The following is a 10,955-nucleotide window of genomic DNA, read 5'->3' on the forward strand; positions in this document are numbered from 1 at the left end:
GCATCACAGATACCAAGTTCATCTATTAGAAAGTAATGCATATAACACTGAAAAGACTACGTTCATACCTTGAAAAGTGATGCATATAGTATTAGGAAGACCACGACTATTTTTTAATGATTTGAGAGAGTACTGCTTTTAGGGAGACCACCATAATTTTGCACAAGTCTTGCAAAAAAACTAATAGTTTGGTCTATATTTTGTCTCACCCATAATTTTAAAAATATTCGGTTACCCAACACATAATTTTGCACGAGTTTCATTGAAAACTCTCTTGAAACCTTAGTTGCAAAAAAAAGTATAATTTTTAATTTTTCTTAAACTTATCTTTTCAAACTGTAACCACAAAAGTTATTATAATATCGCAGACACTAATGTGCCATTTAGGAACATAGCCCAAATGACATTTTACAAAAAACTTTTTTTTAGTTTAAAATTAATTTTTTAATATTTTTAAATTATTTTGATGTGTTAATGTTAAAAATAAATTTTAAAAAATATAAAAATATTATTTTAATACAATGAAAAACAACCATTACCAAGATGCCACATAGGCTCTAATAGTGATAAAGAACTGTTGCAAAGAGAGGAGAAAAAGGAAAAAAATAAAAATTCTTAGTGATTACCAAGCTCTTAAATTTAAAAAACTAACCATCAAGGATGTTTTTTGTTAAAAAATTAAAGATAGATGGCTAACTTGTCCAAAAGGTTTGCATGCTTACAAGCCTTGTGCCTGTGCATCATCTGCACCTTAAGTTGTATACCCCCCGCCGCCCCCCAGCCCAAAGAAACCAAGACGCCATTGAAGTTGCATAAACCTATCCGGATTGTAAACGTACATGTATGATTAAGTGTTGAGTGAATGCATACACATGGAAATGTTGTGAGAGTCAGAACTCACAAGGACATGAGTGCACGGAGATCGTCTATGCCAACCTCCCTTTGGGTCTTTGTTCCTCGCCTTCCAAAAGCTTCTTTTGCCAGTTTCTTCTTCCTTTCCTGCATCTCTAATATCCTCTCTTCAATGCTGCTTTGAGCGATCAGCCGCACAACTGTTACATCCTCCTCCTGTCCAATACGGTGGACACGGTCCATAGCCTGTTCCTCAACTGCTGGATTCCACCATGGCTCCAACAAGTAGACTCTGGAAGCAACTGCAAGGTTTATACCAGCTCCTGAAGCCTTTAGACTTGCAAGCAGAACTGTGGGTCCATCTGGTCCTGGCACTCCAAATTGCTTGATAACTTGAGCTCTCTTTTTTGCATTCATTGACCCATCTAACCGCAAGATCTTGAAACCAGCTTCTTTTAGAGGCTCCTCAAGTAATACCAACATCTTCTGGAATTGTGAAAAAACTACCGACTTTCTTGCAGGGTTTTCAGCCCTTGATGTTATCAAGAGTTTTATGAGAGCTGAGACTTTAGAAGACGTAGTTGTTCTTGAAGATGTGTTTGTGTTGTCAGAACCAGAAGATTCAGGAGGGGCTGAGAACAGGTCAGACACGGATAGAGGACGGCGACAAAGTGGACAGCATTGTTTGGCGCGCTGCAGGGTTTTCAAAATGCATGGTCGGCAAAATATGTGAGCGCAGCGTGTTATTACAGTCTCAGTTGGCGGACAAATGCATATCGGACAGTCAAAATCTTCACTATCTTGTAGCACTGCGACCATCTTCATAAGCAATTCTGGGTTATTGGATACATCTGGCATAGAATCAAGTTTCAAACAGTAAGCATACCATAACCATAGCATTTGGAAAAAATTGCATCAAAAGCTTTTGTAATTAGAACAAACTAATCTCGTTTCTTTCCTGTATCAAACAGGAATGAAAACACACAGCAATCTGTTATTGGACATCATTGAGCATCGATATTGCTTATAACTGGAACCATATAAAAGAATCGAGCAATCTTGGAAGATGCATAATTTATTACCAGAGATTTTCAGCAACAACAAACCCGAATGAAAAAATTGATGCATGCAAATGTGGAGATTATAATTAAGACATGCATATGCAAGATAATACACATAGCACTCAATATAGAACTGTTTGAAAAATGATGCATCATATAGCCATATCCTGAGCTTGGAATATGGAAGTAAATTTAAGGAGTGGAATGTATAAATCAATGTAACAGGTCCAAAAAAATCCACCTTCCAGATAATATTAGAAGAGTTGTGATAGAATCTAAGCAATTGAAATAGCCATACCCAAAATGAAAAAAAAACTATTAGGCAGTATTAAAAGTTAAAATACCTTCAATACTGTTAGAGGGGAGGAGTGACCTCAGATCAGAAGGACACAATGCCAAATCATTACATATCTGGCGAAGTCGTAAAATTATACAAAGTACAGTCGAAAAGTTGCGCATTAGATTGTTGGTGTTGATAAAATTTTGGACAACACCCTTGGCTTCTGCTTCCATCTGATCATACAGTTCACGTTCTTCACCAGAAAGTTCAATGTAATGTGTCTCTACAGTTTTTGATGGCAATCCAACTACACCCTTATCTTTTGTTCTCCGTAAAGAAATGGTTGCCATTAAAACCTGAAATCATATGAAGTCATGACACAATCATAACCTAAAAATAACATGACTAATAAAGAAATTTAGCAACCATCAAATCCTAAAATCATAGGCAAATATGCATATGAATCCAAAAGAGAAACAATAAACACCCTATATCACAGAGCTGAACAGTCTCCAATGAGCTGCAAAAAATGCAATTTGTAATGGTTGGGAAAGGCAAAATCATGTCTAACTAGGCACTAAGCCATGACATTATCTATGGTGATGCAGAAGCATTCCTGATAAATCAAAAACTTAAATGGAAAAATGAATATGAGATAAATGGTGCTAGATAAGGTTCAGGACAGCTGAAAATTCTCATAATAGGCTTAGATTGTGGGATTAACTTGAAGGAAAAAAAAAGTATTAACTCAGCAGAAAAAACCAGGTAATTCACATATGACTAGAAAGCTACATGTCTAGTTTCCAATGCTTCAAACGATGCCCAGATCTTAGCTTTCTATGGGGAGTTACGACAATTTGACTCCCAAGTGTACAGACTGCCAGGAAATCTGAAATCTCTCCCCAGCATTAATTTTAACTTGCATGCTTCTACCTTCTCTGTCAATAATCAGCACATAAAACTTCAATAATTAAGCCATTGAGTGGTGAGATATCCTAAACTTTAATCTCTAAGGTGGTGATATTTCTGTATCCTTAGATTCAGTGAGTTTAACCCTTGTTAGTGGTAATTTTTTGTATCTCTAAAAGGTTGAACACCATTTATCCTATATTTATGCATCCTCCACATTTCCCATTTCCATCATCTAAACACTAAACTAACCAGAATTTCATTGGCACCCAGCTCTGAGTTTTCTGGTATCATATTGGGAGACAAAAATACTTATTATAAAGTAAGAAAAATTTTCAATGGAATTATGCTGTGAAAATCCTGGATATCAGAACTCCAACATTGTACAATGCAATTGTCAATAGCCAACATGCTGATGTGAAGGTAACATTTTCAAATAACGGAAGGAAAAAAAAATCAACAATAGGATGATTTACCTGCAGTCGTGAGAGCCCTTTTTTGTTACCCTGAGCAAGTGGCCTCTGTAATAGGCTTTGCCAGTAGCTCTTGATGGAGAATGGCTCAAACCTCAAAAAGGCCATCAGAGAAAACAAATCAAGTGATCCATTCTGGATAGGCGTTCCTGTAACAACCCATCTCCGCTTAGCATTCAATTTGGCAACTGCTCGACTTTGCTGAGAATTTGCATTCTTAATCACATGCGCCTCATCCAAAATGACTCGGCACCAGTCAATCTTCTTCACAGGGGAGTCTTCCCATGGGTCCTCGGCAGCCAAAGTAGAATATGTTGTCAATACTATATCATGCTTCTTAAGCACCTCAACTTCTCTAGTCCTTTCCCCATAATACATATATACACCCAATGACCCACGCTGAGTGTGCTCCTCTAGCTGAGTTATCCATGTTGAAAATACAGCAGGAGGGCACACAATTAATGTAGTCTTAGCACATGGAACACCAGAAGACTTATCAGCCATGAGGACAGACTTTCCCTTCACATTTCCATCTGAAAGGGTATCCTCAACTTTACGCTTTTTCCGTCCTCCAATGACCTTTTTACTCGCTCTACCCCTCTTACCCTTCTTACTACCAGAAACAGATACATCCTCATCATCCCCACCTATTTCTTCAGCAACATTGTCTTTATTGCCTCCAACAACACCAGTACCACCACCACATTTATCAAAAGCAATCAAAGAGAGTAAAGCTAGAGTCTTGCCCAACCCCATATCATCAGCAAAAATCCCACCTCGCAGAGGCTCTGGTCTCCTATTAGTATGATAATTCGTTAAAACATTCACAAACTCCCCATCTTTCTCCTCCCAAAAAGGAGGTAGCTCACCAGAATTCTCTCTATTAACCAACCACCATAACCCTTCTTTTTGATGCTCAAAAAGTTGAGACTTTATCACTTCCTTTGGAGGCTCTAAAGCCCCCAATTTCCCTTTCTTATTCACGTTCTCATCAACCAATTTAAATATCTCATCCAAACTCTTTAGCCCGCTTTTCTTATTCTTCTCTTTAACCACCATAGCCTCAGATAACCCAAAACCTACTTCCATTTGAGAAAGTAAAACCAAGCCACCTCGCGAAATCGCAGTTTTAACACTCTCAAAATCCTCTACCCTAGCAAAGACATGAACTTGACAGGGAATTTTATACTTATTACCACCACTCCTAGAATTAGGCACTATACCTTCAACATTAATCATATTAGAATCAATTAAAGGAGATAAAACAGCAGCAACTGACCTTTCAATGTGACCCACTTGAAGACACCTAGTGTTCAGTACCTTTAAAGCATTCTGATCAAAAGGGTTAAGTGGTTCCCTCACAAGACCAACCAATTCACGGCCAGTAATTGTGCCTGAGTAGTACTGTAAACCCACTATATTGGCTATAACAAAACCAACCATGAATGACTCATTTGGGGTTTCTTGTAAATAAGAACAATCCTGCCAATTATCAAGAGACATGTAAAGGTTCACTGGGTCTTCACGATCCTCTTGAAATTCTTCCATTAAAGTAAGAAAATCAAAGAAAGTTCGAGTCTTTTTGTGTCTTTCGAGTCGATGAACGGTGGGTTAGACAGAGGTGTTTTGTGGCGTTCAAGAATCTGTGAGATTAAGACATGTAGCAGGTTGTGCCGTTTTAATGTTTGTGTTTGAATTGGAGGGTCTAAAAGGGCGGGTCTTGAGAGAGAAAGAGATATAGAGAGAGGAGCTGGTCGGTCTTTATCTATAGTATAACTGACTGTTGAAAATTGACGTTGGAAACTGCAAAGAAATTAGTTTTTGTTCTTCGCATTTTTTGTTGTTTGGTGTGATTTTATAAAATGGGTGGTAGGTAGATTTTTCTAAATTCTCGACAAGACATATTGCGTTGTAATTATATTATAAATCTTAATAAATTCAAATATATCTATGTTAAAAATAAAATTTTGGTATCTTCATAAATAATTAATTCTAAAATATAAAGTTATAAATTATCAGAAATTTTTTAAAAATATATATTGAGTTATCATTATATTATAAATCTCGAGAAATTCAAGTGCATCTACGATGAAAAATAAAATTTTGGCAACTTTATTAATGATGAATTCTAAAATGTAAAGTTATAAAATATTTTAATTTTTTAAAAAATAAATTGTGTTGTTATTGTATTATAAATATTGAAAAATCTAGGTATATTTATGTTATAATTATCATAAAACTTTTAAGAAGATACATTGTATTATCATTATATTATAAATCTCAATAAACTCATGTATATCTATGATAAAGATGAAATTTTAACATCTTCATCAATGATGAATTCTAAAATGTAAAGTTATATGATAATCTATTTTGTTTTTTAAAAAAGTTGTGTTGTTATCATATTATAAATCTCGAGAAATCCAAGTATATCTATGTTGTAGACTATTATAATATTTTTTTTTTTAAATACATTGTGTCATCATTATATTATAAATCTTGATAAATTCAAATATATTTACGATGAAGATTAAAATTTGGCATCTTCATCAATGATGGATTCTAAAATGTAAAGTTATTGGATATTCTAATTTTTTATAGAATAAATTATGCTGTTATCGTATTTTAAATCTCAAGAAATTCAAGCATATCTATGCTATAGACTATCATAAAAATTCTAAAAAAATATATCGTATTGTCATTATATTATAAATCTCAAGAAATTCGAATATATCTACGATGAAGATGAAATTTTGGAATCTTCATCAATGTTGGATCCTAAAATGTAAAGTTATAACTATTTAAATTTTTAGAAGGTATATTTGTTGTTATCGTATTATAAATCTTGACAAAGCCAAGTATATCTATGTTATAGATTATCATAAAAAAATTAAAAATATTTATTGCATTGTCATTTTATTATAAATCTTGAGAAATTCAAGTATATCTATGTTAAAAATAAAATTTTGATATCTTCGTCAATAATTGATTCTAAAATACAAAGTTATAGGCTATCATAAATATTTAAAAAAGATATATTGTATTGTCATTATATTATAAATCTCAAGAAATTCAAGTATATCTACGATGAGATTTTGGCATCTTCGTCAATGATAGATTCTAAAATGAAAAGTTATAAGATATTTTAAAGTCTTAAAAAATATATTGTGTTGTTATCATATTATAAATCTTGAGAAATCCAAGTATATTTATGTTGTGTAGACTATCATAAATTCTTTAAAGATATACATTGTATTATTATTATATTATAAATCTCGAGAAATTCAAATATATCTAGGATGATAATAAAAATTTGGTATCTTTGTGAATGATGGATTCTAAAATGTAAAGGTTATTGGATATTCTATTTTTTTTATAAAGAAAAATGTGTTGTTATTGTATTATAAATCTCAAGAAATCCAAGTATATCTATGTTATAGATTATCATAAAAAAAATCTAAAAAGATATATCGCGTTGTCATTATATTATAAATCTCAAGAATTCAAGTATATCTATGATGAATATGAAATTTTAGCATCTTCGTCATTATTGGATCCTAAAATGTAAAGTTATAGGATATTTTAATTTTTTTTAAAATATATTTTGTTGTTATTGTATTATAAATCTTGAGAAATCTAAGTATATCTACGTCATAGACTATCATAAATTTCTTACAAAGATATATTTCATTATCATTTTATTATAAATTTCAAGAAATTCAAGTATATCTATGTTAAAAATGATTTTTTGATATCTTCGTCAATGATTGATTCTAAAATACAAAGTAATAGACTATCATAAAAATTCTAAAAAGATATATCGCAATGTTATTATATTATAAATCTCAAGAAATTGAAATATATCTATGATGAAGATGAAATTTTGGCATCTTCATCAATGTTGGATCTTAAAATGTAAAGTTATAGGATATTTTAATTTTTTTAAAAATTTATATTTTGTTGTTATTGTATTATAAATCTTAAGAAATCCAAGTATATCTACGTTATACACCATCGCAATTTTTTTAAAAAATATATATTGCATTATCATTTATTATAAAGTTCAAGAAATTGAAGTATATCTATGTTAAAAATGAAATTTTGATATCTTCGTTAATGATTGATCTACAATACAAAGTTATAGACTATCATAAAAATTCTAAAAATATATATTACATTGTTATTAAATTATAAATCTCAAGAAATTCAAGTATATCTATAATGAAGATGAAAATTTGACATTGTCGTCAATGTTGGATCCTAAAATGTAAAGTTATAAGATATTTTAAATTTTTTAAAAATAGTTTTTGTCGTTATCGCATTATAAATTTTGAGAAATCTAAGTATATGTACGTTATAGACAATAATAAAAGTTTTAAAAAGATATATTGCTTACCATTTTATTATAAATCTCAAGAAATTCAAGTATATTTATGTTAAAAATGAAATTTTAGTATCTTCGTCAAAGGAGTTAAAGGTAGTGATTAAAGTCATTTGATGATAAAAAAAAATAAAAAATTGGAGAGGGATCGTTATTAGTTTTAAAAAATATTAACACCCAAATTATGCAAATTGAGGGTACAAGATGAAGGATTGGTTGCAAGATTTTTAAGAAATAAAAACTTTTATACTATGATTTTTCTCTTCCTCGAACTTATAAACAGTTTTAATGTTCTCATATTCCTCTAACTATATATGTTCTTAAGAATTATATTATTATAAACGATTAAATTATAGTTTATGAGAATGGAATTTTGCATCAGATAAAGTTATAGATACAATCCCTAGGATGATCTTGCTCATGTAATTTTCTAATATTCTAATTGCCCATCTTATGTTAAATAATTTTGAAAACTTGTTTTTACCTTTTAAACTTACTCTCAGTTTTTCAAAACTCAAACTGACACAAGATTTAAATAGTAAAAACCTAGTCATTAATTAATGTGCTAATTTAATTAAAAAAAATAGGTTGAATCAAGTCTCTCTCTCTCTCTTTTTTATCTCTAATCTGAATCTTGTTCTAAATTATCTGCAATATAAAGTTTAAAACTATGCACACTTTCTTTTTTTTGTGGTAAAACTTACTCATGTAATAGTTTAAGATGTCAAACATAATTTAAAGTTGATATATAGTATAGGGTAATTTTTTTTTTACTCGTATATATATATATTATTTTTGTTTGAATCAGTCTCCGCATCTTTTACTTTGTTCCAATTTCCCCTCCATCCATCCCCAAAATTTGTGAAACACCTCCACATCATTCAAAAAGTAAAGAAAAAATAAATGCATTAAAATCAACAAAAATAAAAATACAAAATCAACATAAATATTTTTTTTATTAAAACAAATATGATAAAACTTGAGAGGGTTAGTTTCTTTAAAAAGTAATCAAATCTTACCAAATTCAATTCTCACTTAGCGAATCCTTTGTCATTACCATAATTAAATTAAAATTAAGATTTAAATTAAATAATTAGTTAATTATTTAATACCTTAATTAGTGTTGACTATATTTAATTTAATATTATTTTATTTCAAAAGCTGTCTTCTGTTCTCATGAATCTTTCCATAATATCTATTTTTCTATTTTTAAAATAAAAAAAAGATTGGAAAAGAACGTAAAATGGGCGAAAAGGACTATAAACTTAGTTTTTTTTATTAATTAAGGAAGACTAATTAATTGATTTCTCAAAACTAGAGGGACTAATCTTATCATTTACTCGAAAAACAAGAATTGAAAGAAATCTCTCTTAAAAAAAAAAGGTGAAAGGAGTTTCCAATCTTTGTATTGAATGAACAAGAAATTTCAATTGATATATATTTTTTTGTAGCTCCTGCTGAAAAGTTTCGAGTTTAACACTTTTTTTTTATTATATATATATCACTAGGTTAGGATTGGCTACTGGTACGTATTTAATATTTTGATACATAATATTTTTTATTTTTAAAAAATATTAAAATAATAATTTTAATTTTTTTATACTATCAAATTAAAATAATTTAAAAATATTAAAAAAATATTAATTTAATATTTTTTTTAATATGAAAAACATTTTAAAATAACCATGTAGTCCAAACTGTTTAATAATATACCATCTTATATTTAAACAAATATTGTTTTGGGTAGGTCTTGAGTTTGCTTATCAGAAATCACCAATTCGAGTGCCATAAATTTTAGGATTATTGAAAGCTTATCTAATTATTTATTTTAAGAACTTAAAGATTATTTGAGATATACGTAAGCTGGTCTGAATATCCACGACTAAAAAATATATATAAATATATTGTTTTGGGCAAAGCCAAGAACTCTTGCGTGACTTCATCTACAAAGAGATCAATATTGATTGTGTCAAGCCTTGAACTGCCAAAATACAAAGATAAGCTACAGCAGTCTTCCTCTTAAATCATTGACAAGGCAAAAAGCATTAAAAAATAGATTCAGACATGAGAGGTCCTGCAACCTTGAGGTATGACACATTTGGTCGGCAATCCACCCATGGCATCGAAGCAGGTGGTGTTTTTGAAGATAGGTTAACAAACTCCAGGGCCTGTGCTCTAACTTCAGCTGTGTAGTCAGCAATACTTCCAATTTCCTTTTGTTGGTTTCGTTTTGCTCAACGTCTTCCTTCTCTTCATGGGGAGTTTGCGATGTAGGAGGATCCAAAGTTCTTTTGACTCACCACTCTCACTCAGCTTACTCGCCCGCGCCGGAATATTCAAAAGCTTGGTTCACCTGAAAAGACAAAAGAGATGCCAAGAACATGACATCAGAAAAAAAGTTATTAAATTCGAATGTTCACGGCTTACCCTAGATCGTGTTGAAATTATAGTTTTAATTAGAAAGAATAAAGATGATAAGATTAAAAATTATAACTGTAAGTTAAGACGATAGATAGTTTACTTCATCTTTTTAATTAGAAAATATAAAGGTGATAAAACATGAACTCAAGGATTTTTTTGAAATATTATATTATATTAAATAAATAATTTAACTTAAAAAATTAAACTATTGTATAATATTTTATTAATATTTTTATATTAATTCCTTGACTTGGTTTACCTTGAAAGTTTTTAAGAGTTTATTTGTTATTGTGGTAATAATTGTATTTTAAAATAATTTTTTTAGAAATATATTAAAATAATATTTTATTTATTTATAATATTAACACATCAAAATAATTTAAAAATAAAAAAATAATTAATTTTAAAAATCACTCTAAACAAAACGGAAAGAGATGTCTCTAGCTCTACGCTTTCTCCCAAAGAAAACATCATACCGTCTGAGTTTAGTTCGTCTCTCTGGAGTATGAGATCCCATTTCAAGCCCGAGCCATCTAGTTCTTCTTTTCTTCAAGAAAAGGCTGACAGGAATTTGTTCG

General features: G+C 30.4%; 1 protein-coding gene across 1 annotated transcript; it reads right to left on the bottom strand.

Moving 5' to 3' along the window:
- Positions 1-590: 590 nt before the first annotated feature.
- Positions 591-5,354, bottom strand: LOC118053017 (putative SWI/SNF-related matrix-associated actin-dependent regulator of chromatin subfamily A member 3-like 1). Its single transcript, XM_035064134.2, has 3 exons — positions 3,579-5,354; positions 2,258-2,549; positions 591-1,703 (listed from the first exon to the last, which is right to left on the bottom strand). The coding sequence occupies exons 1-3, from the start codon at positions 5,121-5,123 to the stop codon at positions 898-900; spliced, it is 2,643 nt and encodes an 880-aa protein (XP_034920025.1). The 5' UTR covers positions 5,124-5,354; the 3' UTR covers positions 591-897.
- Between the last annotated feature and the right edge of the window lie 5,601 nt (positions 5,355-10,955).

Source organism: Populus alba, chromosome 6 (assembly GCF_005239225.2).
Source record: "Populus alba chromosome 6, ASM523922v2, whole genome shotgun sequence".
In the NCBI taxonomy this organism is placed as follows: domain Eukaryota; kingdom Viridiplantae; phylum Streptophyta; class Magnoliopsida; order Malpighiales; family Salicaceae; genus Populus; species Populus alba.

What these genes read in the sequence shown, in the direction of transcription:
- LOC118053017 (XM_035064134.2), bottom strand. Translation starts at nt 5,123, where the DNA reads ATGGAAGAATTTCAAGAGGATCGTGAAGACCCAGTGAACCTTTACATG. An exon ending in AAGGGCTCTCACGACTGCAG is followed by an intron (nt 2,550 to 3,578) that starts GTAAATCATCCT and finishes ATATGATTTCAG; the next exon opens with GTTTTAATGGCAACCATTTC. An exon ending in CCCCTCTAACAGTATTGAAG is followed by an intron (nt 1,704 to 2,257) that starts GTATTTTAACTT and finishes ATTCTATGCCAG; the next exon opens with ATGTATCCAATAACCCAGAA.